The sequence below is a fragment of the Triturus cristatus genome, chromosome 6 (genome assembly GCF_964204655.1).
Source record: "Triturus cristatus chromosome 6, aTriCri1.1, whole genome shotgun sequence".
Classification (NCBI taxonomy): domain Eukaryota; kingdom Metazoa; phylum Chordata; class Amphibia; order Caudata; family Salamandridae; genus Triturus; species Triturus cristatus.
The window spans coordinates 596,626,858-596,648,638 of NC_140589.1; the positions used below are offsets into that span (position 1 = coordinate 596,626,858).

The 21,781-nt window shown below is 47.6% G+C and overlaps 1 protein-coding gene across 4 annotated transcripts in view; it reads right to left on the reverse strand.

Annotated features, from left to right (window-relative positions):
* CEP162 (centrosomal protein 162) overlaps positions 1-21,781 on the reverse strand; it is an 857,607-nt gene that overhangs the window by 620,675 nt on the left and 215,151 nt on the right. For all 4 annotated transcript variants that reach the window (XM_085611039.1, XM_085611040.1, XM_085611038.1 and 1 more), the window contains exon 7: positions 18,064-18,185. In XM_085611039.1, the coding sequence (XP_085467165.1) occupies positions 18,064-18,185 (122 nt within the window). The remainder of the gene's footprint in view (positions 1-18,063; positions 18,186-21,781) is intronic.

The window sequence follows — 21,781 nt, forward strand, 5'->3', positions numbered from 1 at the left end:
GGGCGCATCTGTAGCCTGCAGTGAGGAATTAGAGGAATGCAGGAAGAAATGGACCCTAGGGGGGACTTGTAGAGGCGAACTGAAAGTGACTGCCTTCTTAACAGTAAACCGGCCATGGCCATCAGCTTTTCTGGTCTCTCCAGGGTTGGAAAGGCTTTGTTGAGGGACGTGTCCAGAATGGCTCCCAGGAACAGGGCTGTTCTGGATAGACACAGAGTCGACTTTTCCGTGTTGAGAGTAAGACCGAAATCGTCGAAAAGGAGTGTGTACGCCGCAACTGATTCCTCTGCCGCGTGCTTGGAAGAAGCCTTCAGCAAACAGTCGTCCAGGTACGGGAAAACCTGATGCTGTTGCTTTCGCAGAAAAGCTGCCAAGGAGCTAGTACTTTTGTAAAGATCCGCGGAGCAGATCTGAGTCCAAAGGGCAGGACTGTGAACTTGAAGTGGCTCTTGGCTACTGTGAAGTGAAGGAACTTCCTGTGGGCTGGATGGATGGGTACATGAAAGTATGCGTCCCCTAGATCCAATGTGGCCATGTAATCCCCTGAGTTGAGAAGACTAAGGATGTCCTGCAGAGAAACCATTCAAAATGATTGTTTGATGAGATAGGTGTTGAGCTCCCTCAGATCTAGAATAGGGTGCCACTTTTCTAAGGTCTTCCGAACCAGGAAGAACCAGGAGTTGAAACCCTCTCCCCGCTGAGCGAGAGGAACCAGCTCTATTGCCCCTTTCAGGAGCATTTAATGGACTTCCAAACGCAGAAGATGAAGATGTTTTGACAAGGTGGCACGAGGGGGCTTGGAAAGTGGTGCATGGAAAAATTCCAGGGTATGGCCATATTGAATGATTTTCAGAACGCAACGATCCGATGTTTTTTGCTGCCAGTTGTAGAAGTAATTTGAGATTCTGCCTCCCACTGGTGTTACAGGAGAAGGGACAGTAGTAAGAGCCAGCAAGCCGTTATTGGTGCTTAGAGAAGTCCTCTCCCTAGCGTCCTTGTCGTCCTCTGTTGTTAGATCTAGAGAAAGTGGATGATTGATTTTGCCGCTGGTTATAATGTGGGCGGTAAGATTGAGAGTTTGATCCATATGAAGAATACCGTTGTTGCTGGTATCCCCCTCTGTAGGTAGCATTACCTCTGCCTCTGGCCCCACGAAAGGGGACCCTAAGGATTTTGCGGTCTCCGTGTCTTTCTTAACTTTCTTGGAGCGCATCATCAATATGCTTCCCAAAGAGCGCCTCCCCTTCAAAGGGAAGATCCAAGATTTTGTTTTGGACCTCTGGACAAAACCTTGTAGCTCCCGCAAGGGAGCGGAACGCAGTCGTTGCAATGTCCATTGCACAATCAATGACTTCAGAAGAGGTTTTCTCTCCCTCTTGGAGGATCTTTTTCGACTCCACTTTCGCATCTTCTGGCAATTGATCCAGATAGGGGGAAAGGTCGCACCACATCTGGCGGTCGTAGCGACCAAGATTCGCTAAGGCGTTTGCAGCCCTGACCACTAGGCTGGACATGGAGGAAAACCTCTTGCCTCCGTTATCGAGGCATCTGCCCTCTTTGTCTGGAGGTGTTGTGAGGGGAGCAGAAGGATTTTTGGACTTTCTTTGGGCAGCCTGGGAGATGACAGAATCCGGTTTAGGCTGACTGACAAGGCAGGCCGGGCTATCCTCAGGAGCCTTATATTTCTTTTCAAGGCGAGGTAGTACTGGAATAATCGTGGCTGGACTTCTCATCACTTTTAGACCCTTGTCCCAGAAGTGACCAACTATAGGAATGGTCCGAACTGATTTCTTGTAAGGCTCCTTGAAGTCATAAAGGAAACAGTCATACTGAACCGTGGGCATAGGCAGTTCAAATCTCTTAGCAGCCCTGTCCATCAAATTATGGAAACCCCCTATGTCTCCAGGGAGAGAATCCACTGGCACTGGTGAAGGCGAAGCCGGATCAGGAATGACATAGTCATACTACTCAGTGTCTGGATCTGGAATAGTAATATTGCCCTGGTCCTCGTCAGAGGTCTCATCCTGGGTGAGAGTGATGATTGGTGGCACATCAGGAGTCACGGGCAGTGGTGGAGGTGGTGGCAATTGAGGAGTAGAAGGCAGTATAGATGGAACAGCTGTAACTGGCACCCCAACTGGAGCCGGAGATTGTGTTGGGAATCTCCGCCTATAGTCCGAAAGCATAAATTGTAAGTCCGTTAGTAGGGAGGAAGGCATAGAGACCATCTGTTGCTGGTAGACCTCTGGATAACCTGAGGGAGGATCATACTGCTCCTCCTCCAAGTATTCTTCCTCAGAGTCTGTGTCCTGGCACTTAACGTGCAATTGAGAAGGGCTATTCGCATAGCCATACGGTCCGTCATCCTCCTCAGATTCCTCCTCTTCAAGGAGGAGTGCCGGTGGTAGAGGTGTCACCCTGCTAGGGAAAGTCATCTCAGGGGTAATCTGGCGCTTCCTGATTGTAATCGCAATTTTTTTCCCTCGTTGACGAGGTTGTCGACGGGGCCATCGACTATGATGTAAGAGTCGTCGACGAAGATGTGAATGCCATCGACGGAGCCGTCGTCGAGATCGTCGTCACCACAGTCGCAGATGCTGCAGTTGTCGTGGTTGCCGTCATCACCACCACCGTCGTCATCCTCGTTGACACCATCATCGACGATGAAGTTACTATCAAGCGGTCGACGCTGGACCCTGGAGCGTAGGCGACGAGGAAATCACAGTCGACGAGCCAGTCGACAGAGCCAAAACTGGAGGAGACGAGGCCTTTGACTGTACCTTTGTCGTCTTCGTCGACCGAGTCCTTGACAGCGTCATCGATGAGTGAATTTTCTTCACAGGCTTACCATCAGAAGAGAGAGATGATGGCTTTTTGAAGGCTTTTGGAGCCGCTAGAGAAGAAGATGGAGGAAATGAGCTGGGCTTCCTCTCTGAGGCCACTCCTGCTGACAGTCCTTCCCTCTCCTTTACACTTCGGTGAGGAGATTTGCTAGGACTACGTCTTTCAGACCTATGAGAGGTCTTTTTCAAGGCTTTACTGGGACGGTTTTTAGAAGGTGAAGGAGAAGACCTACCCCTCTTCACAGACCTGCTAGAAGATGTAGCGGAGGAGGCCTCATCACTATCACTAGAGACTGGCTCCTTCCTTGACTTGAGCTTCTGGAGCCAGGTCAAGAGACTCCCCTCATAGTCTTGCAAAGTCTTCATTGAAAAGGTGTGGCATATCTTACAGTCTGCTGCTTTATGGTCTGGGTACAGACAGTAAATACAATCATTGTGCTTGTCCTCCACATAAAGTCTCTTCTTAGCACAGGTTGCACACGCTTTAAAGAGGGCTTTCTTCTCTTTATCAGACATCCTGACACTAACTCCAAGCAGTTCTTGTAGAAAAAACTGTAGAAATAAAGTTGACAGGAAAAACTGAGCAGAGCTCAGAGGAGACTCCCTGCACAACCTGCGGTAGAAAATCTGAGGGTCTGAGGTTCTCTCAGGAAGGTTCTAGAGGGTGAAGCTAATCCGATTGGTTGTTCATTTTATTTGGTCTCTTTTACAAAAAGAGGTGGATATGTTACAAAACTAGAATGGGCCTGGGCCTAGTTTCTTCTTTTGTAATGGTTTCTATTGCTATTTTATGTATACAGGGGACTCCCATCTCAACGACGGGGAATGATTCAAGCATGGGAATCTATGAAAGTTCCAATACTGGAGTAAACATTATTACACTAGATCGGTTTGGTGCTGATGATGGCTTATGCAACAGTAGGAAGATTTTCTTTCAGAAGAATGGTTGGATATTCTTCAATCATGTTAGGTACAAAAGTCTGTTTTAAACCACTTCATTGACTTCTACAGTTAGTGAGTATTTCAGTTTGAAACCCATAATTTTCAGCTTTTCTTGGACAGCCTCCTTATTCCTCCAAACATTCTTTTATGTCTCATTTGCAATCTTGCATTCCTGCCAGGGAGAGCCATGAAGCCATCACTCCCAGAGGGTAAACAGCCTTTATAATGAAGGCTGAACAACAAGATGCCTTTACAATGAAGAAATTACAACGACATCTTTGCAACACCTGCCATTACAGCGAACGTTTTTGCCATGAGTATGCCTTTACCACGGATGCCTTCACAACAAATTTCGTTGTAAAAACATGAATGGTAAAGGCATATTTGTAGTAAAAAAAAACATAAATTAAGTATTAGAAATGGGGTTCTCTAGTTGGCAGTTGCTTGCACCCTGTCCAAGTAGTGACACCTCATTGTAGTCAGGGCGAGGGGAATACACAGCTAAGATAAATCCTGCTCCCCCCTTGATAGCTTGGCACGAGCAGTCAGGCTTATCTCAGAGGCAATGTGTAAAGCATTTGTACATACCACACAAACTAACACAATGAACCAACGACAAATTGACACCACACCAGTTTAGAAAAATAGCTGATTTTTATCTAAACAAAATGAGACCAAAACGACAAAAATCCAACATACATAAGTATACATGTCACTTATTTCAAACAAGATGCTTAGTTGTATTTAGGGTTGCGTAAACACTCCCCACGGCATGGATGATGACTCTTGAAGCTAGTGCACTTCTAATAAAACAATGACAGTATCTGGGCAGTCAAAGTGTGGAGAGTAAAAGAAACATGTTGGAACTACTTGGGTTCTAAGTAATGAAAAGCAGTTTGTCCCAAGTATTGTAGTAAGTTCCTCTAGCAACACTAGCACGTTTCAACAGCAGGTGATGTGCCACGACAGACTTATAGATCGGAACACAAAGTGCGGGCACACCCTTTACGGGAGTTTATGGTACTGCTTCAGGCTTATTCCTCCCACCTTTAGGCCATCTCTGCTTCTGAGGACGGGGAAATTCTGAGTGGCCCCACGCAGGGATTCCAAATAACAAGTGAGTCATGGGGAAGGAGTAGTTTCTTTTCTGTAACTCCAGTTCTGTAGTAGGGGTATCTCTGTTATAGTCATAATCTAGTGAATAGTCCCGCCCATGTGCGTGGACCCCGGAGCAATAAAAAATAATCTCTAAAAGGTGACAAATCATGCAGACCTGCATACACCTTTAAGAGAGAATTTAATTTAAAGACAGATAATGCAGCCTATACCCACAGGCTACACTGTCCAGTACTTCAACTAGAATTCCACCAACATCCACAAACAGCACTGCCTGTCTAGTTTTTCTCCCCATAGGAAAAAACCCTGCCTCTACCAGCAAAAGCCTCTGGAATAATAGAGAGGAAGGAATGGACAGACAAGCCCCATAGGCTGCCATTATGTGGCTTAGAACAGGATACTGTGCCTTTAAGAAAACTTTCCAGATTTCCAGAACTTTCCCCAGTATCCCAGAATGCCCAGCAGGTCCCATTTACTTTCAGTTCTTTTTGAAGGCGTAGCACGCCAGACCTGTAGCATTCTTCATATGAAAAAATATATCTCTCCACCGGGGAGGAGGGCGGGCGCTTATGACTATAACAGAGATACCCCTACTACAGAACTGGAGTTACAGAAAAGAAACTACTCCTTCTGTAGTAGGGGATCTCTGTGTATAGTCATAATCTAGTGAATAGAATGGCAAGCCCATCCCCACACAACAGCAGCGGTGGAGAACAAACAAGACAAACCCACTACTGTGCGAACAAATTTCGCAGCGAAGCCTGCCCAAACTCAGCATCTGCCCTGGCATCCGAGTCCAGACAGTAATGCGCAGCAAAGGTATGGACCGACTTCCAAGTGGCCGCCTTGCAGATTTACGCAATAGGAACATTACGCAGCAAAGCCGTCGTGGCAGCTTTGCCCCTGGTGGAATGAGCCTTCGGTTTACCCCCTAAGGTCTTATTAGCCTTTTGATAACACAATTGTATGCAGGACACAATCCACCTAGAAATGGACTGCTTAGAGGTCGCAAGACCAGTCCTGACTGATCCATAATTAACAAACAATTGGTCAGACCTACGAATATCCTTGGTCTTATCCAGATAAAATTTCAACACCCTCTGAACATCCAGGGAATGGAGAGACCTTTCCGCTGGCGAAGAGGGATTCTGAAAGAACATAGGTAAAGTTATGGTCTGGTTGACATGAAAATCAGAGATAACCTTAGGAAGAAATTTAGGGTGAGTACGCATCACAACCTTAGCAGCATGAAATACAGTGTAAGGTTCTTGACAACATAATGCCTGAAGTTCACTCACCCTGCGGGCCGATGTAATGGCCACTAGGAACGCCGCCTTCCAGGATAGGTGCTGCAATGAAGCCTTGTGAATGGGTTCAAAAGGCTCCTTCATCAGTCTGGACAGCACCACATTCAAGTCCCAGGAAGGCGAGGGAAGTCTGACGGGAGGAAACACTTTCTTCAAGCCTTCCAAAAAATCCTTGACCACAGGGATCTGAAAGAAGGAAGTCTGCGAAGGGCATTTCCTGTAAGCAGTCAAAGCAGCCAGATGAACCTTAATGGAATGGAAATTAAGGCCAGACTGCGCCAGATGTAAAAGGTATGGAAGGATGACATCTTCCTTACATGTTGTCGGATCAAAGTTCTTGGACTTACACCAGATACAGAACCTCTTCCACTTGTAAGCATAGGATGTCCTAGTGGAAGGTCGTTTAGACTCCTTCAGTATGTCCATACAATCGTCTGGTAGATTCAGATGGCCATATTGCACTATTTCAGGAGCCATGCCGCCAAACTCAAAGACGAGAGGTTGGGGTGCACCATCCGCCCCCCGAACTTCGTGAGAAGGTCCGGCCTGCACGGCAACCGCATGTGAGGAAGGAGAGACCGGTGAAGAAGGTCCGTGAACCACCACTGCCTGGGCCACTCCGGGGCGATCAGGATCATCCGCGCCCATGACTGGGACAGCTTGATGAGCACCGCCGGAATCAGGGGAATGGGTGGAAAAGCGTACAGAAAGCTGTTCGACCAATCGATCCATAGCGTATTCCCCAGCGTCCCCCGCTGGTAGTACCTGGATGCGAAGTCTCGGCATTTGCTGTTTTCGGCGGTGGCGAACAGATCTACGTCTGGAGTCCCCCACCTTGCGAAGACTTCTCCTAGTACTTCGTCGTTTATGACCCATTCGTGGTTTTCCTGAATCAGCCTGCTCAAGGCGTCCGCCTGAGCATTCTGCACCCCTGGCAGATGCGTGGCCGTAATCGTCAGCCTTCGGGCCAGCAGCCAGCGCCAGATCGCCTGCGCCTCCTGCGACAGAGTGCGCGATCTCGACCCCCCCTGCTTGTTGAGGTAATACATCGTGGTTGTATTGTCCGTCTGTATCAGCAGCGAGTTGGTCTGGAAGGACGGAAGGAAGGCCTTCAGTGCCAGGAAGACAGATCTGAGTTCCAGGAAATTGATGTGGTATGTCGATTCCAAAGGAGACCACTTTCCTTGAATCTGCAAGTCCCCGGAATGCGCTCCCCAGCCCTGGAGAGAAGCATCCGTCACTACACTCGTCGTGGGAATGTCCTTGTGGAAGGGAACCCCCTTGAGGAGGTTTTCCGCCGAACACCACCACTTCAGAGACTGAAGAGCATGCAGCGACAGTCGTATCTTGTCGTCCCAAGAGCCTGTCCTCTGGTCCCACTGATCCTCCAAGCACTCCTGCAGTGGTCTCATGTGTAGCCGTGCGTGAGGCGTGAGGAAGATACAGGAGGCCATCGATCCCAGTAGAGAAGACACCTTCCTCACTGTCGTCGATGGAGCAGTCCTGAGCCTTCCGAAGGAGTGATAACCGTCTCTCCTCCGAAGGAGACACGCTTGCTGACCGCGTATCGATGGAGGCCCCCAGGTACTGTATGCACTGGACCGGAGTCGTGACCGATTTGGACATGTTGACGTGTAACCCCAGCTTGTGTAAGAGAGCGCACGTCCATCAGAAGTGAGCTTGTGCTTCCGAAAAGGATGAAGCCTTGATCAGCCAATCGTCCAGATACGGGTAGACAAACACCTTGTTCCTCCGCAGGTGTGCCGCCACCACCGCCATGCACTTCGAGAAGGTCCTGGGCGCAGACTTTAGCCCGAATGGCAGTACTGTGTATTGATAGTGATTGGCGCCGACTTGGAATCGCAGGAACTTCCTGTGCTTCCGTGCTATGGGCACATGGAAGTACGCATCCTGTAGATCTATGGCACAGAGCCAGTCTCCCCGTTGCAGCTGAGGGTAAATCTGGTGCAACGATAGCATGCGAAACTTCTCTCTGCGAATCCATTTGTTTGCCTGTCGCAAATCCAGGCTGGGCCTGAACTCGTTCTTGTCCTTCTTGCGAACGAGGAAGAACCGAGAGTACAGACCTCTTCCCCTTTGAGACAGAGGTACCTCTTCTACCGCCTTTTTTCTCTCAACAAGATGTCTGCCTCCGCCTGGAGCTCTCTCAGCTGGAATCGAGAGCTGACCGGCGGAAACGCTGGAGGCGGGCTGATAAACCGAAGACTGTATCCATTGCAAACAATATTCAGCACCCACTTGTCCTGAGTAATTTTTCACCACTCTGCCGGAAAAAATTGAATGCTTCCCCCCACTGGAGTGGGTAACGGTTGAGGGGGAAGTAGCCGCTCAGGGCCGAGACCCGGCCGGGCCCTTGGTAGTGGTAGTAGCCTGCTGGCCTCCTCTACCCCTCTGGCGCTTCTGGAAGGGCTTGCGGAACTGCTGCTGTTGTTGCTGCTGCTGTCCCGAGCCCTGCCCACGTCCTCTGCCCGAAGACCCGAACCGCCTCTGGAACGGGCGCTTCTTCTTCTCAGCCTTCTCCAACCCGACGGCCGTCAGGGTTTCCGCCTCCGCCTTCATGCGGGCCATCTCATCATCCGCATGTTTCCCGAACAGGGTTTCCCCCAAGAAGGGCAGGTTGGCCACTCTTTGCTGCGCCTCTGGCTTGAGGGACGTCAGGCGCAGCCACGAATGCCGCCTCTGGTGGACGCCATGACAGTAGGCGTGGGCGGCCAGCAAGGATACATCCGCCGCTGCGCCGATCACCTGATTAGAGACCAGCATGCCTTCGCGCACTGTCTCCAAGAAGTCCTCCTTCTTGTCCCGGGGCAGCAGGTCCGCATACTGCTGCAGGGACTACCACAGGGCCCGGTCGTAACGGCCCAACAAAGCCCCTGCACTCGCCGCCTTCATGGTGGTGGCGGCGGTCCCACACACCTTCCTGCCCGCGGAATCCAGCCAGCGGCTTTCCTTGTCAGGCGGGACAGTCGATGAAGGGGCGGTCGCATGTTGTTTCCTCGCCGCCGTCACGATGACCGAATCCGGCTTCGGGTCCACCCTCAAAAAGGTAGGGTCCGACTCCGGGGCCCTATACTTTTTCATGAGCCTGGAGGGGGCGGCCTTCGTCACCGCGGGAGTGAGGAACAGCTCCAACGCGGGTTCCACCAGTCCTGGTACAAGAGGCAGTAGAGGGCGAGACAGATGTTTCTTATGAAGTGTCTCGAATATCACGGACGTCGTGGGTGTTGGAACCGTCACCGTGATACCCAATTTTGCTGCCCCTCTCAACAGCACCTCTTGGAAAGAGACCAAATCATCCACCGGAGACACCCTAGTTAGCGGCGAGTCCGACAGCGTCGGGGAAAAGTCTCTGGTCGAGGAGCGCGTGTGCGACCTGGACCTGTGCCTCCTACGGCGTCGTCCTGAGTCCGACGATGACCGTCCACGGCTCCGTGATCTTCTCCTCCTGAGAGAGAGGGAGCGCGACCTCTTCGGCTTCGGTCTGCCCGCCGGTCTAGCTGGTCCCGGCGACCGCGGGCGTCGTGGCTTCGGAGTCCTCGGAAGAGAAACCGACCGCGGGGGAACCGCCGGCGGCCCCACTGGAGTGCGTGGCAACGACCGAGGTGGGGGCAGCGGAGGCAGTGTCCGCGGCTGTGCAGGCGGTGGTGGCGGTGGAGGTGGTGGAGGTGGAGGCGGCGGTGGTGGCGGTGGTGGAGGCGGAGTCGGAGGAGGTGGGAGAGGAGGCGGTGACGTAGGCATCCGAGGAGGCGTATACACCACAGAGTACACCGATCCCGGTGACTCTCTCTTCCTCGACGTCGACCTTCGCCTCGACCTTCGCCTCGACCTCGACCTTCGCCTCGACGTCGACCTTCGCCTCGACGTCGACCTTCGCCTCGACGGCGATCTTCGCCTCGACGGCGATCTTCGCCTCGACGGCGACCTGTGCCTCGACGGCGACCTGTGCCTCGACGGCGACCTGCGCCTCGACGGCGACCTGCGCCTCGACGGCGACCTGCGCCTCGACGGCGATCTCCTTGACCTCGAGCGTCTCGACATCGATCTCCTCTTCGGCGGCGACGTCGACCGTGTCCTCTTCATCGACGGCGAACGGCGATCTCCCCTCGACGGCGAGCGCCGACGCCGGGTCCGATCTCGACGCCGACTGCTGGACGGCGCCGTAGACGGCGTCGTCGCCGACTATGCCGATGTAGTCGACGGCGGCCTATTCAGGTCCCTCGACGTCGATCGTCGAAGCCGCTTCTCCCCAGAGCCCTGGGGAGACGGCGAACAGATGGTGGTCATCCTCCTCGACGTCGCCGTCGACGCCCTCGACGTCGACGGGGAGTGGGAGCGCTTACTGGTCTTCCTGCCCCTGGGGAGCCCCCCAGAGGCCTCAGTATGGGCCAAATCAGCCCCTCCAGACCCACCTGGTGCCTTCAGTCTTCTCTCCTCCAGAACTTGAAGCCTGATTTTCATTCTGTCCCTCAGGGTCCTGGCTGAGAACGAGTGGCAGATATCACAGTCTTCAGGCACGTGGGACTGGGGAAGGCAACCTATACACACCTTGTGTGGATCAGTTTTAGCCTTCTTTCTACCACATTCCGGGCACTTGTCGAACAAGCCAGGCATGTTGACAGTACCAGCTACCAAGCACTTGAAAAAGTGACAAAAATTGACAAAATCTCCAATAAACCCTTGAAAAGGGGAGAGCTCAATGCTCCAGGGTCCTGCTAGCAGGAGCCGGAAAAAAGAACTGAAAGTAAATGGGACCTGCTGGGCATTCTGGGATACTGGGGAAAGTTCTGGAAATCTGGAAAGTTTTCTTAAAGGCACAGTATCCTGTTCTAAGCCACATAATGGCAGCCTATGGGGCTTGTCTGTCCATTCCTTCCTCTCTATTATTCCAGAGGCTTTTGCTGGTAGAGGCAGGGTTTTTTTCTATGGGGAGAAAAACTAGACGGGCAGTGCTGTTTGTGGATGTTGGTGGAATTCTAGTTGAAGTACTGGACAGTGTAGCCTGTGGGTATAGGCTGCATTATCTGTCTTTAAATTAAATTCTCTCTTAAAGGTGTATGCAGGTCTGCATGATTTGTCACCTTTTAGAGATTATTTTTTATTGCTCCGGGGTCCACGCACATGGGCGGGACTATTCACTAGATTATGACTATACATAGAGATCCCTACTACAGAATATGGGGTCGCAAATAGAGTGCCCACGAGTGGCTGGGATCGTGCGGGTCAGTTGGTCATAGTACCTTGCAGTTGGAGGGCAGGTGAAGGTCTCTGTCGGGGAATCCAGTGTGGTGATCCTCTCACAAGAAGGCGCTGGCTCACACTCTGGCAGTACTACGGTGACCTCCCGCAATATTCGCAATCAGCACCACAATTCACGGCACTCATCCTTGCTGTTTGTAGAAAAGGGAGCACTGGGGAAAACCACAGGCAACAAGGCAGCTGAGTGCAATGAGTGCATGAAGGGCCCACAGCAAACACTGCACTCAAGCCCTCTTCAACAACTGGGCACACTCCTGACACTTATAGCGCCCTAATCAGTCAGATGTAGGAAGAGGTCCTTGATGTCCCAGAGACCTCTATGAAACCCAGATGCAAGCACTCTCAAGCCCTTGGAGAACCTTTGGCAAGAAGGATAGAAAGACAGTCCGTCCAGTCCTTTTACTTACTAGAGCCAGAAGCAGCAACTGCAGGCCAACCCAGAAAAGTAACACACAGCAAAGGAGCAATACTCCACCTGACATCTCTTCAGGTCTTCTTCTTGGCAGAATCTCCTCTTGATCCAAAAACATTCTAAAAAGGTCCAATACTTATTCCCCATTTGGCCTTTGAAGTAAGCATACTTCAAAGGATAGTCTAAGTAGTGCACAGATCCTGCCTTGCCCTGGCCTGGCCCCAGACACACTACAGGGGGTGGAGACACCATCATGAGAGGACAGACACAACCATTTGCAGGTGTTAGTGGCAACTCCTGCCACCACTCTAGCTCAGTAAGACCCATTGGCCTGGTGATGGGCCATCAGGATATACAGGGCACAGCTCAGGCAGCTCTGTTTGAGTGACTGTCTGGAGTGAATGCACAAACAGCCCAACTGTCAGTATAAACAAGATGTGGATTTCACAGGTAGGCAGATATACAGAATGGTCAAGCAAGAAAATTCACACTTTCCTAAAAGTGGCATTTTCAAACACACAATTAAAAAACCATCTTTACTAAAAGATGTAGGTTTAAATCCTGAGATCAGGGAGCCCAAACTCCAAATCTCTATCTCTTCCCAATTGAAAGTTACACTTTTGAGATATTGCAAGGCAGCTCCAAAGATAACCTATGGGAGAGATAGCCCTTGCAATAGTGAAAAAGGAAATTAGCAGTATATCAGTATCAGGACATGTAAAACACACCAGTACATGTCCTACCTTTCACATACACTGCACCCTGACCATATAATAAAAGTGAAGGTTTGGGCCTGGCAAGTGGGTGCACGTGCCATGTCAACATGGCACTTTAAAACTGCACACACAAACACTGCAGTGGCAGGTCTGAGACATGGCTGTAGGGCTACTCATGTGGGTGGCACGAGTGCGGCAGGCCCACTAGTAGCATTTGATTTACAGCCCCTGGGCACACACAGTACACTTTACTAGGGACTTATCAGTAAATCAAATATGACAATCATGGATAACCAATCGTAGATACAATTTACACAGAGAGTATATGTACTTTAGCACGGATGAACAATGATAAAGTGCCCTGAGTCCTAGAGCCAACAAAAACAGGTCAGAAAAAATAGGATGATGGAGGCACAAAGTTTGGGGATAACCCTGCAAAAAGAGCCAGGTACAACAGTAAGGTAAGTATTACATCCAAGTATTAAGTGTTTTATTATATATCTTTCACTGAAAAAACCAAAGGTTACTGGGACGTTATAGTTAGGAAATACAATAAAAAAAACTTCGAAATTCACTGCAAAAACAAAGGTTGCAGGGATGTTATAGTTAGGCTGACATTTCACTCGTACAAAACCAGTGAAATTCAGCAGTTATAGTTAACTGAACTAACTATAACTCGCACCCCCGCAATGCACTTCTTATAAACTCACTTATGACATAGTCAGTGACATCGCTGATGACATCATCCAGTGACTACGAGTGTTTTTAAAGCGTTTATGAGTCTTAAATATATATATACACCAAGGTGATTGGTGAATCAGTGGGTGTATGAGTGCCTGTATGGATGATTCAGAGTGTGCGTGACTGACTGTATAAGTGACTGATTAGGTGGCTCAGTGAATGTATGGGTAAGTGACTACAATGTTTGTATCAGTCTGTCAGATGGTGTCTAAGTGGCTCTGTGGGTTTGTGAGTGGGTACGTAAGTGGCTGTATGGGTGATTGGTTGTCTGAGTATCTGTATGACTGCCTGCGTGGGTGGGTGGGTGAGTGACTGCCTGCATGGATGAGTGAGTGAGTGGGTGAGGAGTGGCAGTATGGGTTAGTGAGTGCATAAGTGAAGGGCTGTATATGTGTGTATGAACTTTATGATAGTCTTGAAGATGGTCTCATGGACAAATGCATAGACTGAAACGTCGACATTCACATTCTCTTCTGGAAAATAATGTACAATGAGAAGAAGTGTTTACAATAGTGACATTGAAGGATTATACAATTGTATTTATTTTCCTCTTGTTACATTGCTTGTATAACTGTGTAGTACCCTTGATAAATTTCAAAAGATAAAACCTTTTTCTATATATACCCGTGTTTTGAATATTTATTGTTTTGTGATTGGTTCATTAGTTCTTATGTCCTCACAAGGAACAAAAATATTTCTTAGTTAAAATACATTTGAATAATATCTCTCTGGCGAGTTTATCAATAATTCTTGAAGTTAAAAATATATATCAAAAGCAATAGAACAGAGTATTCCAAATAAATACCTTGAAGGCGCATTTTACCCATTCATTTGATTTGCCCAATCCCTCAAGGGTAGATTGGGTATCCCATTATATTCAATGTATATGTGTGTATGGCTGTGTCGGTGAGTGATTGGATGTGTCAGTGATATGTGGGTGAGTAACTGGATATGTAAAATGCTATATAGGTGAGTGTTGGAGTATAAGAATGACTGTGTGAGAGAGGGATTGCGATAGTGGCTATATGGGTGAGTGTGTGCTTGTGTCAGTGACTGTATAGGTGAGTGAGTATGTGTTAGTATCTATATGAATAAGTGAGTGGGTGGGTATATAACTGCATAGGTGAGAAAATGGCTGCATGATTAACTCTATAAGTGAGTGAGTAGCTCTATTAGTGACTGTATGAGTGGATATATCAGTGGCTGTATTAATGACTGAGTTGATGTATGAGTGGCTGTACGAGTGACTGAGTAGATGTTTGTGTAGACCTATGAATCATAGAGTGGGTGTGTAAGTACGGGTATGTCAAAGGTTTTGAGAATGATAGTGTGGAAGTTGCAGTGAGTGTATGAAAGGCTATATTGGGGTGTGAGTGGGTGAATCAGATAATGTGGATGTCATGAGTGATATAATTTGAGATGTCATGAGTGATGCCACTGATCATGTCATGAGTGATGTAATATGTGAGGTCATAAGCAGCGCATTGTGGGGCCATGAGTTATAGTTAGCTCAGCTAGCTATAACTGCTGAATTTCACCGGTTTTGTACGAGTTAAATGTCAGCCTAACTGTAACGTCCTTGTAATCTTTGTTTTTTTCAGTGAATTTCTAAGGTTTTTTAAATTCTATTTTCTAACTATAACGCCCCAGTAATCTTTGGTTCTTTCAGTGGATGTCTATGTTTTTTAAAGTAGTAGTCGTGTTTGCAGAGTGGTGGAGAAAGGGGGCAGGGCCTCTGACAGCTCTCAGGAATTCCACTATGTAGGACTTACAGAAGCTACCAGGAGGGCTTCTTGGCCCCTAAGGTGCCTCAGTAGTTAAGTGGACTTTATCCCCAACCAGTAGTGCATCAGCAGCAGCATTTGCAGAGTGGTAGAGAAAGGGGATGTGGTCTCCAAAGAGCTCTTTGCAATCCCACTGTGCGAGGACTTACTGGACATAACAGGAGGGGTAGTTGGCTCTCAATGATTTCCTTGGGGACCAACTACCCCTCCTGTTACCGCCAGTAATTCCCACACAGCAGGATTGCTAAGACCTGGTTGGAGGCCACGCCCCCTTCCTCCACCACTCTGCAAACACGCCTCCTGGTGCACTATTAGGGGGATGAAGTCCACTTGGCGATTGAGGGTCCTTGGGGGCAACTAACCCTCCTGTTACCTCCAGCAAGTCCCACACAGTGGGTTTGCTGAGAGGTTTATGGTGGGCATGCCGCCTTTCGCCACCACTCTGCAAAAGCGGCTTCTGGCCCACTACTTGTTGGGGGATGAATCCCCCTTTCTCTTGAGGGTCCTTGGGGGCCAACTAGCCCTCCTATTACCTCTAGTAAGACCCACACAACTCGATTAGTGAGAGGTCGTCAGAAGCCATGCCCTCTTTCTTCACCACTCTGCAAACGCGCCACCTGGTGCATTGCTGGTTTGGGGGATGAAGTCCACTTTAGTCCTGAGGCCCTCATGAGGCAAGGGGACCTCATCACCCCCACCAGCAGTATGCCAAGAGGCACATTTGCAGCGTGGTGGAGAAAGGGGGCATGGCTCTGGTGACCTCTCAGCAATCCCACTATGTGGGGGCTTACTGGAGGTAACAGGAGGCCTTGTTGGCCCCTAAGGACACTCAGCAGCTAAGGGGACTTCATGCCCCAACCCGCAGCACGCCAGAAGGTGCATTTACAGAGTGGCGGAGAAAGGGGGCAGGCATTTTAAAATACCAAGGGACATTCATTTTTGATGGACTACACTACGTTGTTAAAAGGAACTTGTCGCCATTTTTAGTAATAGCCAAGTTGTAGTCTATCCCATAGTCTTAAGAACTACAAATGTGGACCTTCTACACTACAAGTAAAAGTTAACCAGTCAAGTCTTCAACAAATCATGAAGAAAGTGCATTACTTTTTTCTTAAAGGCCATTTAATACCTAAAGAATGTGTCCGCAACTGTATGAAATGCAATATTTGAGGCATACTAATTATTAGCCCCAAAACCTCAGAAGGCTAGGGTAAAAATCCCTTTGAAGAGACAGCTTGTCCACTTTATTGAGGGGTGTCCACGAAGAAAATACAGTTAGATCCTATAGTCTAGTGACATTAAATGTACATTATTTTGCTTTCCACTGCTAAAGTTTTCTTGATGTGGATACATCAAATATCATTCGAGTCATTGGGACTTGTAAGCCCTGAAGGTCCATCAGACCCATCTGGTAAATAATATCATCGCTCTGCATACATGCGACAGAGAGAGGGAATAGTCACTCATGATAAAAACCTTGCACAATATTCTGCAAAAAGAGGACTAAATAAAAACTGTCACCGTATGGGAATTTTTCACTGTCACCATGTGGTCTGCCCAATGCATGTCCTCAGAAATCCTAAAGGCAACAGTATGCATAACAAAGTGATCCATAGAATTGGGTAAGACTTCTACAAAAAGGTGTAGATGGCTATTGTGTGGCAAGGATGCCATGAAGTTGAGGACCCCTTCATAAGACTGAAAGCATCTATATAGAAAACCTCGCCCGGAAGTTGAGGGGTTTCTATATGATGTAGAGGGCTCCTCCATGACCTAAAAGGCTCCTCCATGATTTTGAGCACCTCATTATAATGTCAATGATATTCCCATGACTCTGGGGGCTATCGAGGAACTGTGTGAAGACGGGTCTAAAGGACCTTGCCCAAGGTATTAGAGGAAAAGTCAGAGGGGCTTAGGTAGGAGCATATTTCCTCCATGGATCCTTTGCTTTCCTGACCCATATGCTCTTTAGAGAAGCAGGCACAGGGTCACAGACCGCAGTCCAGCAGCTACTGTGACATTTTTCCATCAAAATCATACATTGTGGAGAAAAAGTACTTTAATCTCTTTAGAAAAACTGCCCAGTGAGGGAAATCAGTGTAATTATAAAAGTATTCACTCCTTAAAATCCCACGGAGTAAAAGCCTTGTAGAGAAGGGTTCTCTCCACTGACTGATGAAAAAGGGGGGGGGGGGGGGGGGTGTAAAAGGGGAGTTTAAAACCAATTTTATCTGGTAGATAAAAAAGGTTTAAAAACTCTTTTAGATAGAGATGAAAGAGCAGAGCCTTGTTTCCTTGAAACTTTTTCACAAAGCTCAAGAAAATAACGGGGGGACTAACTGTCACTGTGCTGCCTGCTGAGATTGTGGTGATCAAATGGCTGTCTTATAGTGACAGCGCAGTGCTTTATCTATGCTACACTGTATGCCTGTTTCAACAGTTTATTTTTATTTCCGTCACTTTTAAAAAGGGGAGGAAAAAATGTTTCTGAGCAGCAAAGGTGATGTTTGTTTCTTACATTTATATTGAGGTTTGCGTTATTTTGCTCCTAATTCATTTGTAAAAGTGCTAAAAAGCAAAGAAAATTATGCCTATTCATATGCGTTTCATAATTTTGCTTTATTGTAGTTTTTTCTCTTCGCTTTTAAAAGAGTTCTGGGATCCCAGACATGAGCAGGACAATTCAGTGTTTATGATTATTAATAAAACTCCCTTGATAGAGAGAGACTAATTAAAAAAAACTCCAAGTTGAAACTTAGAAAAGTCACTTAATGTTAAATCGACCTAAGACCATAAGGCGATTCAAGTCTGAAGAATGAACATAACATCCGGACACCAACACAAGTACTTTAAACACTAAGAAAAAAAACCTTAACACGTGCTGCTAAAACATAGGTAGGCAAACAGAATGTTTACGTAGTGTACCTGCTTTTCTATATTTGACCCTTCTCCAGTTTGCACTGCTGGTTCTTCGGGGTGTTTTTCTTTTTCTGTCTGAACAGAAGGATGGGTATCTGGTTCGTCTTCAAAATCCTCACTATAATTTCCTGGAAAATAATTGAAAAACTTAAAATGAAATATGAACAGCATCCACTTACTCTCAAAGTTTAGACCCTTACCAGCTTAGATATTCAAGGACGGCAGGGGTCTTTGGCAGGTCTACAAATCCGGAATCTCACATTAAGGTCTATAGCACTCATCCACAAATAGCTGTTGACACAACCTGAAAGGACAGCTCTGATATCCAATTTCTTTCAAATACAGAATATCAAATCTAGACACTATGGGCCAAGGTCCGAGGACCTCCAGGCTAGTGGTGATGCGGCGGTCCACCCACCTCCACACCAGCGGTCAAACCGCCCCATTACGAGTTGGGCGGTCGGACCGCGGCCGTCCTGAGGTCGCTATATGCTTGGCGGGACTGCCATGTTCCCGCCAAACATATTATGAGTTTCCTCTCTGCCACGGTATTCATGATGGTTTCATGAAAACCGGAGAGTGGAGAGGAAGTCTAGTGCCTCATGCCATGTGCACACATGGGAGCACAACATGTGCCCCCCTTTATGCATGCACCCCAGTTTCTCCACGGCATGGACATTACAGTCCATGCCATGCATGAACCTTGTTTGGCAATTCCATTGTGGTGCCTTTTTAGGTCTCGCCTGGCGTAAGCAGCGCACAGCGCTGCCCTCGCCATGCGAGGGCTTTTTGTAATCAATTCAACATGTGCACGCGTACGGAGGGACAAAGATGGCGTCAGGCTGTCCACTCTGTACGCGTGCACATGTTGAATCGATTATTTCTTTTTACTTTGAAACTGAGCGCAGCGCCCGCTTTAAGGACACCGCGCTCAGTGTTAAAGTTCCAAAATAAAAAAGAAACCGAGCGCAGTGTCCTTAAAGCGACGCCGCGCTCAGTTTTAGATACTGTATCTTGTGTGCTGTGTTGTTGATGAGTAACCCAGACCAGCTCTGCACTAAGGTCTATTCAGTCATTCTATATGAAATTGAATCGGCAACTAGTTCAAATTCGACGGTAACCGAGCCCTGTAAAATAATGATCCCTTCTGTTTTTAAAATGTAGCGGGTGTACATTACGCATGCTTGGATATTTTCAATGTTCAGTTGCGCTTTAAACTTTTTTTCTAGTTATTTCTCTATTGGGATTTTTATAAATCTATAAATAAACTCCTCAGTATTCCATGAATTTAGGTGGGGCTAGTTTATTTGAAGACTATTTTAGTCAGAGAATACACTGTTATCTCTTTACGTGGTACCTACAACAACACTAAGTCAATATTTACATGTTTAAACGCGGGAGAGTTTACTGTGCAAGATGTCACTGTTAGGCCAGGCACAGTTTTACTTTGGCGCCCTTGGAGACCCTTCAGTTGCCTGGTGCATGATGCCTTTGAAATGGACAGGAGTTTGGTTTCCTTTATCGGCTGTAGAAATAACAATACTACAAGTAATTTTTTGCTGGCAACTAAGGAATGTTTGATATCTTTACTGATAATCTGTACGTATTTGTTGAAAGATGTTTCCTGGCTGTTGTGCTTGAGGTTTGTGTTTACATTTTATTTGCAACCGTTTATTTAGTTGACTCGAAAAGATCCATCAGATTTAAATGTGTTTTAGCATGCGCAAGCTCGTGGAGAAATTATCCTCGGACCTCAGATAACTTTGTAACCTTTAATTTTAAAAAAACAGCACTACTGCAAAGCAGCTTCAACGCCAGAAAGCTTGGCTTGCTCTAATTTTTTAGAACAAGGTAATATTACTCAAATGTTTTCATAAAGTACGACTTTTCTATTTGTACGACTTTTCCATTTGAGAAGGCTTCTTGACGCTAGGCAGACCCGCTATACCTAAAAGATGACCCTTTTTAGAGATCAGAATCGTTTTCATTCCGCAGTAGCTCTGCCCTTGCCACGCAGTCTAAAATAATAACTGTGCAGTCTTTACTCCCTGCCTGCAAGTATTCTGTATCGAGAGCGACAGCACTGCTGTCATTACACTGTACATGTGTGACAAAGCAATAGCTCTGCTGTCATGTCACCTGAGTGTATGCCATGAAGGATAGCTCTGCTATTTCTAAACTCTGACCTGCGTGCAAGACCTTGTGACACACACAGGAACTTTGTTGTTTTTGCACTCTAACTGCAAGACCAGAGCGACTTGAGCAAGAGCTCTTATGTCCTTAAACTCTACATGCAAAGTGTATGTTGCCTGAGCGATAGCTCTGCTGTCTTTACACCTCAACTGCAAGACCTGTGTGATCTGATCAACAGCCACACTGTCTTTGTGCTCTCCCTGTAGGACCTGTGTGGTTTTAGCGATAGCTCTGTTGTCTTTATACTCTCTCCCTGCAAAAAGACCTCTGTGACCTGAGCATGAGACCAGAGTAATAGCTCTGCTGTCTTTGCACTCTGTCTGCAGTTCCTGTGTGACCTCAGCGATACATCTGAATGTAGGATCATGCACGACCTCCACCACGGTGTAGTGGTAACGATAATGCACTTCAGCACCCCTCAGTGGGGCCTGAAGCACTATACAAGTCTTAGAAATACCACAAATGAGCACAAAGCCCCTGTCCCTAAGGGAAGAAAGGAGCTCCAGTGTCTAGCACATTCAATCCTCACAGTCTGCTGACTGAGCAGGCATTTGGAGGTGTCTAGAACAGGAATTGATTTCTGTTTGGCTACAATTCCTTCTGGGTCAAATGCCTCTTGCTATAGAAGTGAGAGCAGAGTTATTAGGAGTTGAGAGTAGGTTAGTGGAGACAGAGGAAGAGGAAGAGGAGATTTGACTATAAATTAACTTGTGGGACATGTATGGAAGCTGTATTTCGTAAGGCTCGCAGATCAGATAAGAGCTGGGCAAACATGGAACAAATGAGAACAACCAATCTATGTCCTGCTGCTGCCCCCCCATCCGAGACCGTGGGACCAGTATAACGGAACTTTTGACACATTGCCTCTATTTTACTTGGAAATGTCATTACCTACTCGTAATGAAAGTGGATGTTGCCTAGGACATAATTCTAAAAGGGTAGGAGGATGCCTTCTTATATAAACTGGAGGGAGCTAGGGTTTCTGGGACTTATTGAAGAAGTAGTGGGCTTGTATGGAGGGATGAGGATCAAAGGATCACACAGGGTTACAGGATACGTTCTTATGCTGTCAGGGCAACATACCAAGCGCTTTGCCTTTCGCCCTTGCATGTGCAGGGAACCAGACCGCCTAGCTTTTAGTCATTTCCAGACTAGGACTCACCATACTGCTGCCCTTCCACCTCTAGGAGCTTGACAGGAGCTGGTGCACCAACCCCTGCTCAGAAGGTTGGTATTCCTAGACCTTACAGGAGTAGATGAAATCTGGGCCTTTAAAGATTTGTGGTTTCAGCTCTGGTTGCCACCTTGATTGATCTTCACTTCTCTTCTCGCTCATGAAGTGTACATGTACAGCTATAGGCTGTAAACCTGCATTTAAAAAGATGGTTGGCTATTGCTTCTAATACCAACTCCATTTTCACCCTTTGGCATCATTTTACTCATTTGACAGCATCTCTGCCTTTCGCATGTTGCCAGTATAATTACTGGGCATTCTCTGATTGCACCCCTTGTTTGGTGTACCCACACAGAC